Source organism: Emydura macquarii, unplaced genomic scaffold (genome assembly GCF_026122565.2).
Source record: "Emydura macquarii macquarii isolate MOO-44397 ecotype Brisbane River unplaced genomic scaffold, CSIRO-AGI_Emac_v2 contig_2205, whole genome shotgun sequence".
Lineage (NCBI taxonomy): Eukaryota > Metazoa > Chordata > Testudines > Chelidae > Emydura > Emydura macquarii.
The window spans coordinates 19,873,692-19,894,013 of NW_027132342.1; the positions used below are offsets into that span (position 1 = coordinate 19,873,692).

General features: G+C 45.3%; 1 protein-coding gene and 1 non-coding gene across 3 annotated transcripts; one reads left to right on the forward strand and one right to left on the reverse strand.

Moving 5' to 3' along the window:
- Positions 1–1,811: 1,811 nt before the first annotated feature.
- On the reverse strand, positions 1,812–17,370 carry POLDIP3 (DNA polymerase delta interacting protein 3). Of its 2 annotated transcripts, none has more exons than XM_067559640.1 (9): positions 17,227–17,370; positions 13,781–14,174; positions 11,004–11,078; positions 8,943–9,038; positions 7,593–7,775; positions 6,413–6,490; positions 5,447–5,576; positions 4,418–4,484; positions 1,812–3,903 (listed from the first exon to the last, which is right to left on the reverse strand). In XM_067559640.1, the coding sequence occupies exons 1-9, from the start codon at positions 17,283–17,285 to the stop codon at positions 3,729–3,731; spliced, it is 1,257 nt and encodes a 418-aa protein (XP_067415741.1). In that variant the 5' UTR covers positions 17,286–17,370; the 3' UTR covers positions 1,812–3,728. The 2 variants fall into 2 exon arrangements, with proteins under 2 accessions (XP_067415741.1, XP_067415740.1); XM_067559639.1 differs by having other exon boundaries at positions 11,004–11,081; positions 17,227–17,300.
- Positions 17,371–17,707: 337 nt separating this feature from the next.
- Positions 17,708–17,857, forward strand: LOC137160936 (U12 minor spliceosomal RNA). The gene has a single exon (XR_010922004.1). It is a non-coding gene; the product is annotated as a U12 minor spliceosomal RNA (small nuclear RNA).
- Positions 17,858–20,322: the final 2,465 nt, after the last annotated feature.

The following is a 20,322-nucleotide window of genomic DNA, read 5'->3' on the forward strand; positions in this document are numbered from 1 at the left end:
AATTGCTGACTCATTTATACCATACAATTATAAAATAAATCAATTATTGCACTTGCATTTCAATATCTAGCATATACAGCAGTATAAACAAGTCACTATGCAATTTTAGTTTGTACTGATTTTGCTGGTGCTTTTTATGTAACCTGTTGTAAAACTAGGCAAATATCTAGATGAGTTGATGTACCACCTGGAAGACCTGTGTACCCCCGCAGTACACATACCCCTAGTTCAGGACCACTGCTGTATTCTACTGAATTAATTTTCATTTCCCTTTCCATTATTATGGCAATTTTCATCAGGGGATTTGCATCACTTTAGAGAACTCAGCTGAGCCTCACAACAGTCCTGAGACACCCAAGTATCATTAAGGTTTTGTTGATGGGGAAATTAAGGCAGAAGGTTAAGTACTGTGGTCACAGCTGCATAGGGAAGCTGTGACAGTGTGGAAGACAGAGCTCCTAGTTTCCAGACTTTCTAAGGTGTAGGCAGCAGAGCATGCTACCTCCCTTCTGTTTCCAACTATTTATTTTTTTTAAATTCTAATGGGCAAAAGGAGGTGAATTTACAATCCTGGAGACTAAAAGCACCTATCTGTCCTCACCAGAGGTGCAGCACAGCTAGTTACCAAAGCTCCTTCCAAATCACTGTTTCTCTGTCTTTCCCACTACTGGCTATATGCCTCAACCCCCCCCCAGTGGAGTGCAATGCAACTCTAAGGATGAGCGGAAGTTTCTCTCTGTTGCTGATCTATGCAGATAGCTGTGATATGGAGATTTAGGACACTGGACTTGAATAACCACATTTCACACAAACCATTGCTTTTAAGTTTCTAACAACCCAATCGTACCAAGATACAAAATAACTGAAGTGGCAGAATACTTAAAAGCAATCGGCAAAAAAGATGGAGTCCTATGAAATGAGCAGCTGGGTACAAGCTCTCACTCACCAGTCTCATACACTCTGTAACATGAGAATCCCAGCTGCCATGGGACAAATTGTTTTAAGACACTGATTTTTTTCAACTGAGGCAAAGCTCTCTCTCAACCATTTTAGCTTCTATTTGCAGCAGATATGAGAGCTCTTTGGAGAGGTAGGAATGAGCTGTGATAGGACACCTAACGCAGTTGAGTAGATTCTCTAGGTTAGCAAGATTTATAGAATAGTGGATATGGATAAATGATTGAACACCTTGTAGGCATCATGAGAAAGGTGACCTTCATTATAGTTAGCGTAAGGTCTCAAATGACCACTGTCAAGATCCCCCACCCCTACGCCCTTTCAGGTAATACATGATAAATGCATTTTTATTTTTTTTTGGCAATTTGCTATAATGATATTAGAGTTCTACAAGTAAGATCTGTTAGTAGAACTCACCTTTGACCCAGGCTCTCCATTACAGTATATGTATAAGTCAAGCATTCTGAATGGTCAGCCATGAGCTCCTAAGATGTAAGGAAATAGAAGTTTGCCATGCCCTTCTAAATAATTTCCATGTCAGTTAAATTATCCCAGATTTGACCTATCATCAGTGTCAATAATGTGACCATTCTTAATAAACCTGTTCTTTAAAAAAATACCATTAATAGGTGTCTACATTCACATTATCATAACAATAAAGGAATTTCCTATGCCAAAAATATGGAGATTAGTGACCAATCTAGTCCTGTATCTTTCACTGAACCAACACTACTGATTTGAGACCTCCCAAGTTCTTTCTACCAGTGAAGCAGCAGGCTTGATTCAAAGTTAAACAGCTTCACTGACCTAGTGTCAGTCAACTGCCTCAGTGTCTTAAGAAGTTTAGAATCCAATCTCTGTATAACAAACGTTTATTCTGAAACAGATAATACATAGTTTTCTCCAACCCGACAGTCCTTTCCCCCACCCCCTTTTATTAAAACACAGATGTCTGATGGGTGATCTAAAAGGGGAACAACTGCTGTCTTAAATTTCTTCCCCCATACACCAGCAGTTCACAAGAAGCACCCCCAATAACTGTACAGTTATTTTCCATATACGAGTACTCAAGAAAAGCAAGTCCTATTAAGTCCTCGGTTATTTCCATGGCTAGGAGGGATATGGCATGACAGAGGAATGATTTGTACCTGCCGGACAGAGCAAAGGGTTTGCACAAAACAAGAGTGCAAAAGAAACAGGATCCACCAAGAAATGGAGTCTGAATCTACAATAGTACTGAACAGAGCTCACTAAAGGACTTCAGTGGTGCTGAACGGAATTGGTTAGTTTCACAGCTGGAAGGATAAAGGTCAAACTCCAGCCAGATTTTGGGGTGCTTTTCACTTCCCTCTCTTCTCATAAAACAATTTAAACTAATACAATTAGAGCTATGTGGACTTTCCACTTGGTTAATGCTATGCTAACAAAGGGAGCACTGCAAGTGCCACCTAGTGGCCAATGGCTCATCACAGACAAACAGAACCTCCTTGGAAGGTACATCCTTGTGGCTCTACATGGGGCTTGCTTGGTTTCCGTGCTCCCCGTTCTGCTGTATCCCTTACACTGGTTTCCCAACAGCCATCCCTCTGAGGCCATGCAGTGCTCTCCACCACCCTTCCAGCTCATGTACATGAACAGCTGTTCTGCACAGCAGCCAAGCACTGCTTGGTCACATGGAGCCCTTTCATAATTGATATTCCTTGAGAGCAGGTGGAGAAGAGGATTACTTCCTACATATTAGTACATGACTTACTCCCCATCCCACTCCTCTCCATAAAACTGGACTGGAGATGCTAGAAGAACTTCCCAGCCCCCACCCTACTCAAGAAAGCTCATGTCCCTACATGTACAGCAAGGGTTGGGAGAACATGACATGATTCAACCTAAGGGAAACACTCGATTTCCTGTGGTTCTGGACAAAGTCCCTGCTCTCACATGAAATCAATCTAGAAAGATGGAGGAGACGGGAGATCACCCTGCGGTAACCTAAGGGGCTGATATATTCACATTATACAGAAGCCAAAGCCATTTTCTCCCCCTCAGTGCATTACTGAATGCTGAACTTCACCAGGAAAACAGCAAAGGCTTAACTGTGACAGCACATTAGATGCTGTATGTCTGCACCTGTGCATATCTCCTCCCCTCCCAACACAAATTCTTCCATCAGCTGATAAACGAGTGAGCTGATTCTTCTCAGTACTTCTCAGTGTCACAGCTGCTGATCAGCAAAGCATCTAACAGCCAGGCAGAAGTGGTATCCTACCAGGTGGATATGAAATAAAACCATCAAAATGCCACTTGCTTCTGAGCACCGCACCTGGCTCCATCCCAAATGCAGCAGCTTTAAAAAATGAAATCTGGTATCAAGCGAAAACAACAGAGGGGCTTCACCTTTCAGTCACAGGTTGTTAGCCGGAGGACATTAGGTGCTGTTTATCAGTTCCCTGCCCTCAAAGTCTCTAGATGCACTTTTAATGGCTGGCCACAAGGGGGCCTGGAGCAAACGAGAGCGTTACCTGGGTCTATGCTCAGTTATATTCCACTGGCAGAAGGGGGAGGTTATTGTCTTGGAAAAAAATGTGGAAGAAAACTCCAATTATGAAAACAGAAAATACACACATGAGAGGGAACACTACTGTACAGGAAGGTAGAGATCATAGAAAACAAAAAACACAAGGTGGGCAGACACAGTAACATCTGCGCCCCCACTCTATTCTCCCCATTCCATGCCTTCAGCAAGTTTTGCAGTCCACTGCTCACATCCACTCTTCTCAGAGTTTGATTTTGAATTCTGTGGGCTGCACAGAGGCAGAGGCCCCCGAGGATTTGAACAGCGCCTTCAAAATGGTGTCAGGGTCCACCTCAGCTGGTGGATTTGAGGAGGCCCCTGCACTCGGCCGACGAGGTTCTACTTCCTTCTTCACAGAGGGGGTGTCACTTAATCGACTGCATGGTGAAAAACAGAGACAACAGTTAACCAAATGTTACAATAAGTCTAGGACAGCCTCAGAGGCTACTGTTCTCAATATTTCCCCTCCATGACATTGGGTACATGGCTTAAGATATGCTTTCAGCCATGGAGGGGTTTCTGGTTCCAGCCTCTCATTCCTGAGCCAGTAGGGGCTAGGGATGCTATGGAAAGAGACTGCAGCACATTGAACTCAGGGACATTTGAGGGAAACGCATTGCATTGCTCAGCAGCAATCCTGCAGCCAATCAGGCTGGCACTGATGGGCTCTGGAAAGGGTCTCATCTTCTTTTCCTTTAGTGGAAAGACAGTGGCTGTAACCCAGGTCAAGGTGCAACTGAAGGGGTGTAGGTGAGAGAGCTACAGGGGATTTTCTTGTGAGAAGAATTTACCATGGAAAAATTTTCCTCCTGCACCTCATCTCAAAAGGTCCCCCTTCCCTGCAAAACAGAACCTGCAAATTCTTGTGGCTCTTCCACCCTGAGGACTTACAGCAAGATTGGCTGGTCTGATGTGATGACATTCCCATTCATGTGAAGGTTGCATTTCATTGGCTGTCCTAAAAAAACAAAATCAAATTTCACAACCCCAGCAAGGCACGAGACCAGAAGCATTACACAGGCCTGCAGACAGGGGTGAGCAGACGCAGCTCCACATGTTGGGAAATTGTGGGGAGCCATTAGAGACAACAGCTTCACTCCTCAGTCATGGCAAAGCCACATTAGCTGCAAGCAGTAGCAGGGCTACTTTAAGAGCTTAATGCAAGTACAACACTCATCAGGATAACAGCTGGCTGAGCAATTACAGAATAGGCTGCAATGTTTTAGCAAAGATGCAGGAGAATCTCTGGTTCTGAGCTGCCTGCACTTTAAGCGACCTTGCTTGCTAGGATAAAGTTATAAGAGCCATCAAACCTCAAGTTCACGGGCAAAGAGAAAGTGGATAATCATCTAGAGTCAGCAACAAATTTCTATCTATAATAAAATATAGATAAGTCTGTATTAGTTGAATCACTGTACTATCCAAAATCCATACAGAGACTGATATTCATTTTTGGAAACCATGATTTCAGAAGTGCTTTGGTTGTGCCTTGAGACCTTTGCAGAACCAGGGATTATTTATACTGCACAAGCAGGTACACTATGCCTTCCTCTGAAGTGTCCAGCATTGGCTGCTGTCAGAGACAGGATATTGGATTAGATGCATCAATAGTTTCATTTGGTGGGGAGAATCCTGTATTCTTAACTTCAGCGGAAGCCAGTCACTACCTTTGAGCTATGCCTCTCTCTAGGGAAATATGTTTTGAAACAACACTGCTGGACAGTAGAGATACTCAACTACTTATATAAAACCTGTAGCACTGAGCCCCACACCCTTTGTCCAGCTTTCAATAGCATTCCCTGACAACACACTCTCTTTAGGCAGCATGAGAAGACTGAATCACCTTCTGAAATCTGCTGCGAGGTGGAAAGCCTTTGATTGATTCATGTATGCCACCTTCAACTCCAGCCTCAAACTTACCATCCAAGCATCTGTTGTTGTATTTCTTATATGCTGTGATAGCATCTTCCTTCTTCACGAAGACCACCTCAGCCACTCCTGGGTGCACAAGACGGGCTCGCTTTAGAGCGCCACACACACAGAACAGCTCCTAAGGACAGACAACAAGTCATGGCTGTGGTTGCTGTCAGTGCCACATTAGAGTTGCTGCTTTGATCGGACAGTCTCATCGAGTGGCCAGGCTCAGAAAGAGGGCATCCTGACAGCCCCACATCCACAGTTCAGTAGTTCAAGGCTCTGGGAGTGAAACAGCTAGCAATCTAGATTTACCTAGTATGGTATAGGCACTTGGTATCTCACAGTACAAATTGCACAATAGGCTCATTACTAACACTACTGTAGGTTGAAGAGTTCAAGGCTGCTCCAGTCAAGCTTTTGCATTTAAGAATTCGTAGCAGAGGAAATAACTAGAGCGAAACACAGTAGCCCCTCTCTGTCTAGTTGAAAGAGAGAAGAAGTTTTTCCAAAGTGGGATTAAAAGGATTCCCATGATTTTCATTTCTGAAAAGAACATGAATTACAATTTTAATTAGCCGGAGGTCAGGAGGTGGCCTGTGGTTAGTACTCAGGGGCTGGGAGCACAAGGGAGGCTGACACAGGGGTTAGCTCTCCACAGTACCATGTGCAAACGCTATGGAGGCTTTGGGTATGGAGGGTAGGCAGGAGAAGGGTAAGAACAATGCCATGTACCACTTGATATAGAATCCTCGAGCCAATTACAGATGGTCTCAATGCACCCCAAAAGGGGTTTTCTCTTCAGCATAAAGGTTAAGAAGTGGAAGGTAGGAGATCCTCAGGGCTCTCCCAAAAAACCAAACGCCCATCCACCCCATCTCAAGACAAAACATGGCTAGTGCAATCAAATCTATAGAGAAGGACAAAGGGGAAATTCCAGCCACACAGAGCCCAGCAATAAACAGCACTCACAACAATGTCTTCCTCTGTGACTCGGGGGTGCAGATTGTTCACAGTCATCTTTGTACCTTCCAAAGGACTGAACACCGGCTGCCAACACAAAGAAGAGTAGAAGAACAGAGCAAAACATATCAGAGAAGACATCATGGCAAAGAAAGTATGAATGATCTGGGGCAAATAGGGCTCTAGGGAAGGCACATGGGAGAAGGGAGAGAGAAAAACAATGCTGAGAAGTACTAAGTTCCATCAAAACCCAGCCCGACTGACCTACACAGATAAAGCTTCTTTTCTACTGATAGGTCTCTGAAGTAATTTTTCCATCCCAACCCCAAGTGTGACGATTACTTTAGCCCTGCATATGTTAACAATCAGTCAGTTAAACCTCTAATCCCATTCATAGGCGTGTGTACGGGGTGTGCCGGGTGTGCCCAGGCACACCCTAATGTAGGGGTGTCAAACATCCGGCTTGGGAACCTTTTTGATGTGGCCTCCGGCGCCATCTCGCTGGAGGGTAGAGCTGCCACTGAAAGAGTGGAGGGTGCATGATTTTTCGGCAGACAAGATACAGTGAGCTGCCGCCAAAAAAGAAGGAGCTGCACTATTTTGCGGTGGATGGGAACACGCCGCAATCTGCTGTCAAAATATCATTCCTCACAATATTTCTTGGCGGAGATTAGGACGCGGCAAGAATTCCGCCGGCAGGTAATTCAAATGTGGCCCGCTGGTGGAATTTAGTTTGACACCCCTAATACAGAACATGAAAAGTCCCTGGGTGCACACCCTAATGGAAATTCCCTGGGTGCACACCCTAATGAAATGTGCTGCACACGCCTATGATCCCATTGGTCCCTCAAGTCACCATTCGTGTCCAAATAACCATCCATTTCTTATCTTTTATCCTAGTAATGTGGATTCTGCTGGGACTTCTGGGAGACAGAAAATTCAACAAAAACATCAAGTTAGGAAGCCCACACGTTCTCTCTTCTTACTGTTTAAAGGAGGATTCATAGACAGATCCAGCTTTAAAATGCCTGGAAGTGGGTTCTAGTCATCCAGATTGGCTTGACCCTCTGAGTAACAAATCCCATGTGTGGGAAAATGGACTGGATGGACAGCTCCCCTCCCCATCTAGACAGATTTTAGAGGGGTGGAGAGGCTCCATTAGAAGGCAGTCCCCTTTCCTTGTACTGACCTCAACAGGTGCTGGTTCTTTTGGTGGTTCCTCCTTGGTCACCAAAGTCCGGGACATGCTTGTTAGGGCCTTTGTCCGAATGGGAGAGGGAGGCGCTGGGGGGGCTGTATAGGTATCATTCTGGACCACTTTGGTAAGGGGGACAGTCTTGGAAAGAGAGAACTTATTGCCACTCAGCCCAGCCTAAATGAAGGGAGAACAATAATGTAGATGTAACCTTCTCAAGCAGCAACGATCAGGGAGAATTACCAACACACACTGAGTACTGTTACGCTCTCCCAGTCCAATGACTTTATGAGCTACTGGAGACTCACAACTGCTCCGTATTCAGGGATGCATTTAGCCCTAAGACATCACTGCCGCTTGTAGAAAAGCACTGTTAAAAAGTACTTGTTTCCACATTACAGTAGTAAAGCTCAGTTAAGAAGGATTTGTATTTTACAACGTCTTTCATCCTGAAGATCCCAAAGCACTTTACAAATTGCCTGCAGAGACAACGCATCCATTTAGAGCACTCATCCATTAAGATTCAGCTATCCATGGAGTAGAATGCACTTGCCATTCTTCTCCAGAAACACTAACCTACTATCACAGGAAGAGATGTGAAGAGTAACATCCCCAGTTGGGGGCTACTTGGGGAGTTTTAGGTCAGCAGAATATAATGACCATGCTTGGAATGGGGTCAATATATTGGAGCTAACATCTCTACTCTTGCAAAACGCATTCAGGGATTTTTTTATGACCACAAGTGGTCAGGAGTTCAGTTTTAAATCTTAGTCAGATACTGGCAACTCCAGTAGTTCAGTGGCATTGATTCAGCATTAACTAAGAGAACAAGGCGGAGATGGACCAAATCAGGTTGTGCGCGCCAGTAGAGCCACAACTATTTGCCGCCTTCTCCATCCTCCCCCAGACAGTTGGTGCCTGCTGATAGGCAGCCAGCTGCAATTTTGCAATACAAGAGGATCTCCTACTGTAGTTGTCCAGTCTGTGATCAGTGGGACCAGAAAGTTTCCACTACTTTCATGCTCAGGCAATGATGACCCATGTTCAAGAAATTATTCCCCACAAGGGGAAGACAGCCAAAAGCCAACATGCAGGAATCTCCTGCCAGTGACGGTAAGCAGTCATTCTGGCTTGTAAAACTATACAGAGCCCAAAAGGGACTCCTTTGACCTGAAAGGTAAAGCTAGACACATAGGCATGAAAGGAAGGGAGGGGCTGAGGGCAAACAAATTCCAAGGGGATAATTTACATACTTTAACAGAACATAAGCCCTGTAAAGCTGCAGCCTGCGTGTCCACCCAAGGTGAGCATGGTGTGGTGGGGACTCTTGAGACACCCTCTTACCGCATTGTGCAGGAAACTGTTTGTGGTGGTGATTTTCATCTGTTTGCTAGGAAGGGGAGATATGCTTTCATCATCATCTTCCATGTCATACAGGCCCTAAAGACAAACAGCAAACAATAAAAGTCTTACAAAGGCGTGGTTTTGCTTTAGATGACACCATGCCCATCTCTCCTGCACTGCAGCCTCCTCAGGAACAGACCTGCTCACTGTCAGAGGAAAGATAGCAACAACCCCTCTCTGTGCCTTGCTCCTGTCCTCACAACTCAGTGACAGAGAGCGGAGGTTGGACAAGTGAACGCAAGAATGTCCTCCCACAGTGACTTCTTCCTCATCGATGCCACAGCAAAGGGATTTCTGCAGAAATACAGCAGCTACATACAGATTTCTGAATCCCTAGACATTATTAGGACTCATGGACCACAGTAATGCAATGAAGCCTTAATGCCTGTTGTTCCTTAGCATCCTGCCAGCTACCAGCCTAAAGCATACGAATATGATTTTTTGGTAAGCAGATGGCTGCCAAATGCATATGAGCCCAACATTCCTTTTGAATAAACTGCATTCTTCCACACACTTGATGCCTGTCTGGCCCCAGAAAACGCTGTGCTGAGGAGGTGAACATACTTTGTTGCTGAATTAACAATTAATTTCTAAGCTTCTTTAGATGGTCTCAATCCCTATTCCCTTCCCTCAATACTGCGGGGAACTCCAAAACAAACACTTTTGTACACTGTAGCCAATATTGTTTTTAACGGGAAGCATAAATGCATATGGTTGTTTCCAAAACATAAAGCCAAGGTACCTGCCCAAAGAGCTTACAATTCAACTCAAACACAAAGATACTCAGGGAAACAGTTCAGAAAGTGTGGAGATCAGTTAAAAAGGATTTACAAAAGAAGTGGTCTTAAGGACACAGGTTCTGGTTGGGACACAGGAAAGGAAACAGGAGGCTGTTCCAAGCATACGGTGCAGTAATGAAGAAAGGAGCAAGACAAGAGAGACAGCAGAACTGTGAGAAGGATGATCCAATTAAATGAGAGCAACAGGTGTTGGTAGGGGTGAAGTTATGAAGAACACTGAGGATGAGGGCACAAGGTGCTTGATTCTGATGTGAATGGAAAGAGAAAGCTGGTGAAGGGATTCAAGGAGTGCAGCAACATTGCCGGAACAAAGGAAGAAAAACGTTCTAAGCAATGGCATTCTGGGTGGATGGGATGAGGAGTAAATTAAGAGGTAAAACAAAAGGAGGCCAGAGAGAAGGTAATTGCACTAATCAAGGCAAGAAATAACCAAGACATAGAAAAGGTTTTACCATAGATATGAAGAGAAAAAAAAATAATTTGAAAGATAATGTAGAAGAAACCCCAAAAAGAAACAAGAGCCTGGGTAGAGAAAGAGAAAGAATCAAAGGTGATGAGAAGGTTACAAGTCTGGCTGGCGCTAAAACTTTAAAATGCAAAGATGGTAAAGGAAGCGACAGCACAGAGTTCCAGACATCTTCCTCAGACCTTCACAGGAAGTGTGCTCAGTTAAGGAACACAGGAACTACCATGCTAAATCAGAACATTGGTCAACCTAATCCAGCATTCTGCCTTATCAGAGACCAGGTATTTGGAACTACTGAGAAAGGTGAACACCCCCCCCACATAATGCACTTGGGTAATTTATGAGCAGATCATGATCAGATCCAGCCTAGCAGATGGCCCAACTGCCTGCTCTGGTGCGATATTACCAGTGATTTTATGACAAGAGCCTGAAGGGGAGGGACACAAGAGAGGATTCTGCAAAGAAACCTTAAGACTAAGAAAGGCGAAGATTGGAAATAACCACCCTGTGTTCTCAGAACTGGCACATAAGATAGCTACAATATAAAAGGCTCCTTTTATTTGACCTCTCCTCCTCCTCCTCCTTCACAAGAAAGCGCAGAGTCAAGCTGTGAAAGAACTTTCAAATTCCTCCCATTCCAAGCTACTGGAACCCAGAGGGAAATGAAAGGTGCCCCCTGTCACCCCTACTAGTCCTTGGGGAAAACACATGGTACTGCCAGTGAATGGAACTCACCTGTCTGTGTGTGTGGTTGTTCACTACATTGATCTTCATTCCTGCAGGATGAGAGTGCCCTGGGACTGCAGCCTTCTGCTGTGATATCAGAGGAAGGAAACAGTCAAAGTATTAACACCAGAATCTGCCGTTCCCAGTCTCAAAACAGGGTAGCTATTCGTTCATTCCCTAAGGATACATAAACAAGATTCACACCCCTTGCTCTTATATAAACAGTGGCATGACATGGTAGGACAGAGACAAAGCCTCTGTTAAAAGAGACAGAATAATGCTGAATCTATTTTTTCTGCTGTAGAGGTTCAATGTGAGACAGCAGCCTAAGACAACAAAAAATTAAGATCTTAGGCCTCGGTAGAAGATTTATAACTGCCAATTATGTGAGCTTTGGCTCAAGATTAGCAGGAGATGAATTTAAAACCTGCAGGGATGTTAAAATCAGACTTGTGCATATGCAAATATTAAATAGGCAGTGAATATGGCTAAGTGACAAGATCTGCAGGCTGCCCTTTTTTGGTGCTGTGGCGAGCAAGAATACATATAACCACATTTTATGATATTGCCCAGAAGCATATACCCTAGGGATCAAGGTAATTTACAAGTTCAGTTCTATATCAAGCATGAAGCATGAACTTATCCCTGCTTTAGTATGAAGTTTTGCTTGGATCTAATGCTGCCCAAGATGATACAGCTGGCCCTTTCAGCAGTCTGACCAGTTATCCTGTGCGACTGAAAAAACCCCAAGGTCTACAACTTCACCATTCAGTAATTGAAGGTTCCTTTTCTGGAATCCTGGTCTCAACAGTTTAGCAGCCATCTCTGAGAGCAGGTTGAAACTTTTTCAGGACAGTGGTGCTAATACTCCTCTTGCAAAAGTAATATGGGAACTTTTGATCACAACCAGTCAGAGCCTCAGTTTTGCATTTTATCTAGAAGGCAGCATCTCCCACAGCACAGCTCCAGACTCTGCCACTGATTCAGATTCAGAGAGAATAATGTCTTCTCTGCTAAACCAACACCACTTCCTGCAGCACCCTGAGGTTTCCTTGGAGGCCTCTCATTCATGTAATGATCAAGCTCAATCCTCTATTCATTTATGAGAAAATCCCAAGGCAATATGGCTGTCTGCCTGATGGGACCAGGACAGTTTAGTTTGTGGGTTGTGAGCAGGGGCACTTGCAAACAACTGGGAATTTTGGCAAAACCTGTGAAGAATCTTAGTCCACATATAGGATTTCATATGTGATTTCAGTTATGTGATTTCATGTTCAGTTTTTGACTCTACTGTGCACTATATTCCTTAATTTGAATGCCAGATGGCCTTGTAAGGCAATATGAGTCAGTCAAAAGTATTAGTAAGGTCATTACAATGCACCAAGTTTTCAGAAGATACTTAAATCCTACAACTGGCACTGCAAAAGTCCAATGCCTCATAGCTGACAAAGAGGGCTGTGTCAATTATTTGAATAATCAAAAACTATGGGAAGCTTTACTGTTCTGTGATTAACGCATCACATTACCATGTGAGAGAGCTAGCTTCTATTCTTTGGTCCAGTCTCTCACTCCCAGGCAAGGGACTGGGAACTCTGAAGAGGTAATATGCAATTTCTGTGGTCTCTCTGAGGAAGGAGCACGTTATGATGCTCTGATGTAAAACCTGTAGCTGAGGAAAGAGCTAGGTCAAGAGGTTCCAAAAAGAGTCTTACTCAGCTCTCCAAACTCAAGGGGGGATGGCTTTTCCTAGCAAGCATGAGAAGCAGTAGAGAAGGGTAGTCAGGTTAGATATTCAACAAAAGCTTTTTGTAGCTGTGGTGCTTGTCCTAGGGAGGAGGACAGTTTAGCAGACAGAAGGGGTCAGGATCAGACACTTATTATCATGTGCATGTGGGGTAGTTTGCTGCTCTCCCCCAACTCCTTCCCTTTTAGCTGTCCAGTATCCTCTCTAGCTCTTACAGTGATGACTGGGTCTACTCGTTGCATTATAGTGCATGTGCAGTTCACTGGGAAGGCTGGCAGCTGGTATGTGGCACTGGGGCCCAGCAGAATTCGCAGAACTCAAGCTCCCTGAGAATGGGTGGGAAAAGTTGTACCCATGGCAGGGGGGGTAGTTCAATGAGCAGGGGAAAGGTGGCAGGCCTATCAGCTGGTCATACTGAAAATGGGACAAACCTTGAGTTTTATAATTTGTCAAGTAATGAGGCAACCGCCTGAAAACCAGAACTTTCCTGCTAAAACAGGTCATCATCAGCTAGTACTGGAAAAGGGCTGGAACAGGAGGGCAGAAGGGGGAAATGAAGTTATGTTTGAAGACCAAAAATGTAGATACCTGTTATATATGCAAATAACTGCATATTCTTATTTGTAGTCTTATTTTGCACACTGTCCTTTCCAATTAACAGAACGTCCAACCACACTGTCCAGATGGGTGATATGCTATGATGATCAGCAAAGTGCTACTCTCAGTGTTACTACTCAGTCTGTCTGAAGATTCAGAACACTACCTTAGTCACATGTGGAGGGTTTATTGGACCTAGCAGGACTAGATCACTTTTGCTTACATGAAAGCTTAGATTTTGCAGAAAACTCTATGAATATCAAAAATCCATAGAGACCAAAAAACCAGGCATGTATATTTTCGTGTCTGGGTTAAACTTCATCACCATGATTCTCTTCCTCTGTAATCATGTGGATTCATCATCTGTCCAACCATTATCATTGTAACTGTCCTGTCAAAGCACAACTGGTGGGGACTGAGTGACAGGATAACACTGACCACCTACCTGAATAGTTTTGGTGATCTTCATGGCTGGGGTCACTGTCCCCACGGCTGGACTTACAATTGCAGCAGTAGGTGTGCTCCTTTTCAAGCTGATCTTCTCTCTGGCATCCACCACTTTGGTCACCTTCTCAGCAGCCACACTCTGCTGCTTGCGGGAATTCAGCATTTCCCGGGCGTCCTGCACTTTCCCTTTGATTTTGAACCGAGCATCTTTCTGAAGCAGTTTCTCCCGAGCATCTTTAACTCCCAGTTTGTGTCGGGCATCAGTGAGGCCAATCTTTTGCCGGGCATCAAATGTCCGCTGGAAGCTGATGGTTGGTGTTGGTCTACTTAGAAGGGTTTGCTGGATCCCAATTCGAGATCTGACGCCTCCAAATACTGGCCTGGTGTTCAATCTGGAAAAGAAATTTCAGATATGATCAAGTGAGTTATAAAATTAATGGAAGCATTTCAGCAGGTGCAAATAAAACCCAATATTCCCAAACAGAACCCCATATATTCATATGCTAGTGATATTCCGATAGTCTATTTAATCTAAAGATCCTAGGTGTTTTACAAGCTAATTTTTACACACATTAATTTTTACACACATATGAAATGCAGGAGACTAAAATGGACACGATTTTTAAAAATGGGATCCTAGTCCATACTTAAGCACCCATAAGTGCTGAACATATAGCAGCTCCCATTGAAGCCCACATGACTTCAAGAGTTGTTTATTTTGGGGAAACCATCCAAGGCCCAAAAGGACAGAAACAGCTTTCCATGCTTTTGGACTCAGCTTGTCCTTCAACATGTTCTTTGTAACACTATATGCCCTGATAGAAGGAAAACAAAGTTAACCTGTGCTGATGTCTTTTCAAGAATTCCAGTCAGAGAGACACAAGTTACATTTTCTGGAAGTGCATGACCCTCAGATGTTAGGATGTGTGAGTGGTTTATGCTATTCTCACTTCAATTCACCCAATTCCAGTATTAGCATCTGAGCAGAATTATACAAACTGCTATCTACTTATCACTGCTGAAATCAGTCAGGATTCTCTGTATTGAGGATTAAGTTAAACCAGTATCTTCAAGAGAGCAAGGGTTAAAACAAAAGCAGGTGGTGTAATGACTGACACTTTTCTGTAGAGAATCACTCCCGTAATAACTGAATGATGCCCTAAGACAAGAGAAACCAGTAACTACATCACTCCATCTAACTCTGCTCCTGTTACAAATTCTACTTACGAGCTCGCTTGGGGCAAGTAAAATAAAAGTTATCACTTTCATAATGTTTAAGAGTGGGCAAGTGGACTTTATCCCAAGGCTTTTGAATTTTCATGACAATCTTGCAAGGCTGAAGAGCATGATGTAGTGATACAAATGTACTATTTGCCAAACATTAAGGAAGGCATATTAGCTGGATCAGAGAGCTCACAGTCCACATCAGACGCTATGAACAAGAGACAGACAAGGCACAAGTGTTCAAGTAAGGGATGCTGTTGAGAGATTATTGCTGAGCAGATGAAGGCTGGAAGAATTCCTGTTCAGGAGGGTTTTGAAAGAGAGAGGAAGTGCTTGGTAGAATAAGCAGCATAAGACTGTGAAAAGCATGCAGAAAAGCATGAATGAATGGACAAAACCAAGGCCTTGGTGAGACTAAGATTTAACAGTGTGTGAGAATGAACTAGCCCAGTTGTTCTCAACCTTTCTGGGCTCAGGACCCATTTGTAAATGTTTATGGCTTGTTGCCATCCAGTCCAGTGGTGGAGGCCCTGAGGTGGTTTCGGTCAGGTCCTGCCCCGCAGGGGAGCTGGGTCCTTCCCAGCATGACCCCCACAGCAGCAGCTCCTGTGCTGTGGGGCTAGCTGGGTTTGCTCTCCGCTCCGGGCATTGCAACCCTGCTCATGGTTGGTCCCGCCTCCCCAAATTTGTGTGAGTGGAGTTGTGACCTGGCTCATGGGTTTGCAGTGCCACTCACTCAAATTTGGCCTGCCTGGACTCACATCATCATGACAACTGGGCCAAACCTGAGTGGAACTGGGAACCCAGAAGTCGCAGTGCCTGGAGCAGGGAGGCGAGCCCAGCCAGCCCCAGGGGACAGGAGCCACAGAAGCTGCCACGTGACTCTTTGAAACACTCTGGCGACTCAGTTTTAGGTTCCAACCCACGGGTTGAGAAATGCAGCACTAGTCAATACGTGTAAGCTAACCTGTTTTAAAAGGCCATGCTAGACAAGGCAGCGTAGACATGAATACGTGCAACAGTGAATGAATTAAAGTCTAACCTCTCCTCAAGCAAGGAGTACTGCAGATTGGATTGCCTAGCAAGAGCATACAGAGAGAGAAGAGAATCATGGAGAGGGTTTTGGGGGGCATCAAGTGTCTGAGGCAAAGAGGAAGGTCAAAAGCTGCCACAGGAAAAGACAGCCGGGCAGGAGAATCAAGAGGGCACATAGCAGAGTAAGTATATCTAGTATAGACAAGACCTAAGAACCATTCTCACCTCCTAATTACCTTATGACACACTTCAACCCACATGTACTCTGAATAGTTTTGCTGGTATGCTACCAACTGTACTAAGGAGACTATGATTTTTCAGAGCTAAAGATCTGCTTAGTCTGAATTATTTCAGCCTGACCTCCTGCCAGTGCGGGTACAGACTAGCCCTAATAATTCAACCAGGCCTCCCATCACTGTCCCACAGAATTCACTGCTTCTAGGAGCTGTGCCGGGAATGGCAGGCTGGGTACCCAGAGAACACTGCAAGTGCAAAGTCCTACATGGAAAGCAGTGCACGCTAGCATGGCTGGGGGGTAAACCTGCAATAGTTATTTAATCCAGTCAGTTTGCTAAACCCTTTATGCTTGATCTGGTTCCAGTTCTCTAGTGTAGACAAAGCCCTGGTAGCGGAGGGGTAAAGAAGAGGCAAAGCACTGGATCAGCGGGGGCAGCTGCTGAAGGATGAAAGGCCCAAGCAAAGCCCCTTTGCCCCGGAGTGGCGGGGGGGAATGGGGGGGGGAACTTGCCCAGGGCGGAGGCAGAGAATTGGAGGCGAGCCTAGCGGGCACTGGGAGAAGGCAGGGGGCATCCCAAGCACCCTGCGGCAGGCACAGCCAGGCTGCCGGCCCTAGACGGGAGAGGCCGGTTCCGCGGGCGGGGGGGGAGGGGGGCTGCACCCGAGAGGGCCGGTGAAGAAGCCGCAGCGCCCTCCGCCCTCGAGCGCGGCCCTCTCCCCCGAACGCTCATCCCCCCCCACCCGGTCGTAAGTGACAACAAGGCCAACCAATCAGCATCAAGACTGGGGACCCTAGGGACCACGACTCAGCCAATGGGAAGTCGGAGGCGTGAGGAGGAGGCGGGTGCTGTTGGAAGAGGCCCCGGGACCGGGCGATGGTCCGGCGGGGGGCGCCGCTGGTGACTCCCCGCCCCGGCGTGCTGCGGCCCGGGCCCCTCAGCCGCTCACCTCCCCTTCACAGTCACACCGCGCTTCCGGATCAGCTCGTCCAGGGACAGGTCCGCCATCTTGTCGCGGGGCCCAGAGACGAGACGCAGCGAGCTAGCGAGGCCCGGACATGAGACGAAACTGCTTCCGCTCCCACGCCCAGCCAGCCCCGCCTAGTCACGGCAACGGGGCCGCGTCGCGTCCGCGCGACTCCTCGCGGGCGCGCGCGCCGCCGGCAGGGAAGGAAACGAGAGGCGCGCGGCTCCCATAATGCCGTGCGGCCCAAGAATCCTCATTTGCATACGCGGCGACGGGCGCCCTGGCCGATTTGTAACCCCCCAAAACGCCGCTCAGGCTGAGAAGAGATACGGGTGGAAATGCCAAGAAGGTCTGGAGTGGCGGTCTGGCCTGGCCTGGATCCAGGCTGGACCGGCCGCCTCGCTCACCCTGACCATGAAGCCTCCGCCTCGGCTCCCCCCTCCCGCCGTGCCGGGTAGTATCTATGCCTTAAACTTATGAGTAAGGAAAATAACGATCCGGGGTGACGCCCGGATCCTCACTGCTAATGTGAGAGGAATTTTTGCGCGGGCACAGGTTGCCCCCAGGGTGACTCGCCTACTTAGTGAGATGCCCGGGTGCCGCGATCTGCCCGATCCCACCCCCCTGTAAACGTGGCAAAGACAAAGAAGTTGTACTTGTATAAACCTTGTGTGCACGAGCTGCAAGGAGGGCGCGAGCCCAAATCCCCGGGTGTGGCGCTGTAGCTTTCTCTGGCGGTGGGTGGAGTGCAGAGATGAGCGCAGCCAAGGTTTCATTTTCCTCCGATTCCGTCGATATGTAGCTCTGTGGGGTCAGCGAGTTCCGTATCTGAGCTCTTTCGTACACGGGCACAGAGCCGGCCTGGGGCTACGTTGGCAAACTTTTGCAGCACTAAAAAATACATGCACAGACCCGTCCCGTTTTAGGCGTGATCGCCAGGATTGTCACCAGATATCTGAACGATGCGAAGCAGGGGAAGGTGTTTGCCTGGCTTTTAAAACTCGTTCAATTCATTTGCCTTCTCCCGGGAGTGAACTTTGAACAAGAGGGATTAGTGGGAAACATCATGAAATCTATGGCCCAGCCTATCAAATATAAGAAACAACGTGGCAACAAAATGCAACGTGGCAAAAAAACTCAGTTCTAACGTTTTCAGTTTATTCATCAGTAACCTACAGACCCTATTGGAGCAAATTCAGGGCTGCCACTAAAAAAAAATACAATAAATAAAGCTCCATGTAGAGGCTTTAGTCCTGCAATTTATCGAGGCAAGCCAGACTCTTCAAGAATTTACACCACTTAGGAACATATTGCAAAATATTAACGAATGCAAAATATATTTATATAAAACTTATCAATACTTTGGGGGAAGTTGTGGGGGAGAGGAATTACTCAGATTAAAATCAAACCAAAAAAGGAGATAACCGCAAAAAATGAATGTAATTCAAATGCTACAAGCCTTTACTGTAAATCTAGGAGATGTTATATTTCCAATGACAGGTGATCTTTTGCTCCTAACAGTCTTGGAAAAGCTTATGTCCAGCTGTTCTCTTAGAATTAGCAGATTCAGGTGCTAGTGAGGTGACCTTTGAGGAGATGGGAATGGGCAAAGGGATGGATGATTACCTGTTCTGTTTATTCTCTCTGAAGTTTCTGGCACTGGCCACTGTGAGAAGACAGGATAAACTGGGCTAGATGGACCATTGGTCTGACCCAGTATGGCTGTTCGTATGCTCTGCGTGCTTACCCTGGTCTGTTACATTCGGTGGGATCAGTTCCACAGGCCCCAGAAATCTTTTATGCGAGACTGTCTGCTCCACAACTCCTCTAATTTCTGAAGTGTCATCTCCCTACACTCCCTGAGAGCTAGTGATGACATGCACGGCTCAAAGGAGCCTCTTCCCTAAGACACCGTCCTTGGTGACTTTGCTTCCTGCTAACTCTTTCCAATGCAGTGTTACTCTCTTACAGGAACATTTCCCCCCCCCCCAAACATCCTGCCTTTCTGAGGCTGGTCCTTTAAATATGCAGAGCCAACCCACACTGAAGAAAAAGACACACTGGTTAAAAAAAAACAGCCTGTCTTAGAGGCGATGTGAAAGCAGCCATTAAAATAAATAAATAGAGGGATGCTGCTAGCAATGAATATAATTTAAAAGCTAAGAATTGTAGAAAATTGGTAAGGGAAACAAAAGGGCACATGGAGAGCAGAGTTAAGGACGATAAGAAGGAGATTTTTAAGTATATTAGGAACAAAATTAAGCCTAACAATAATATTGGTCAGTTACTAGCTAGAAATGATAGAATTGTCAACAATAATGTAAAAAGGACAGAAATATTCAATAAATATTTTTGTTCTGTATTTGTGGACAAGATAGATGATGTATTATTTAACTTACAAACTCTTTGGGAACAGGGCCCATCTTTTTGTTTTGTGTTTGTTTGGCACCTGGCACAATGGAGCCCTGGTCAATCGCTCTTCGGTGCTATCGTAATACAAGTAATAAATAATTATATTATTTCTATATGGTGAAAAAATATGTTTAATTCCAACAGTAGCTCAAAGAGGATATTAAACAGCAGCTACTAAAGACATATTTTTAAATCACCCAGGCCAGATAACTTGCATCCAATAATTTTAAAAGAGCTGGCCAAGGAGCTCTCTGGACTGTTGATGTAGATTTTCAATAAGTTTTGGCACAACTGGGAAGTTCCAAAGGACAGAAATAAAACAAATGTTGTGCCAATATGTAAAAATGGTAAATGGGATGACCCAGATAATTATAGGCCTATCAATTTGGGGAAACTAGTGGAATGGCTGTTATGGGACTTACTTAATAAAGAACTAAAGGCATATATTATAATTAATGCCAATCTGCATTGGTTAATGAAAACTAGCTCTTGTCACACTAACTTGATATATATATATTTTTTAATAAGACCATAAGTTTGGCTGATAAAGGTAATAGTGTTGCTGTAATATACTTAGACTGCTGTAAGGCATTTGACTTAGTACTGCATGACATTTTGATTAAGAAACTAGAATGAAACAAAACCACCATGGCACATATTAAATAG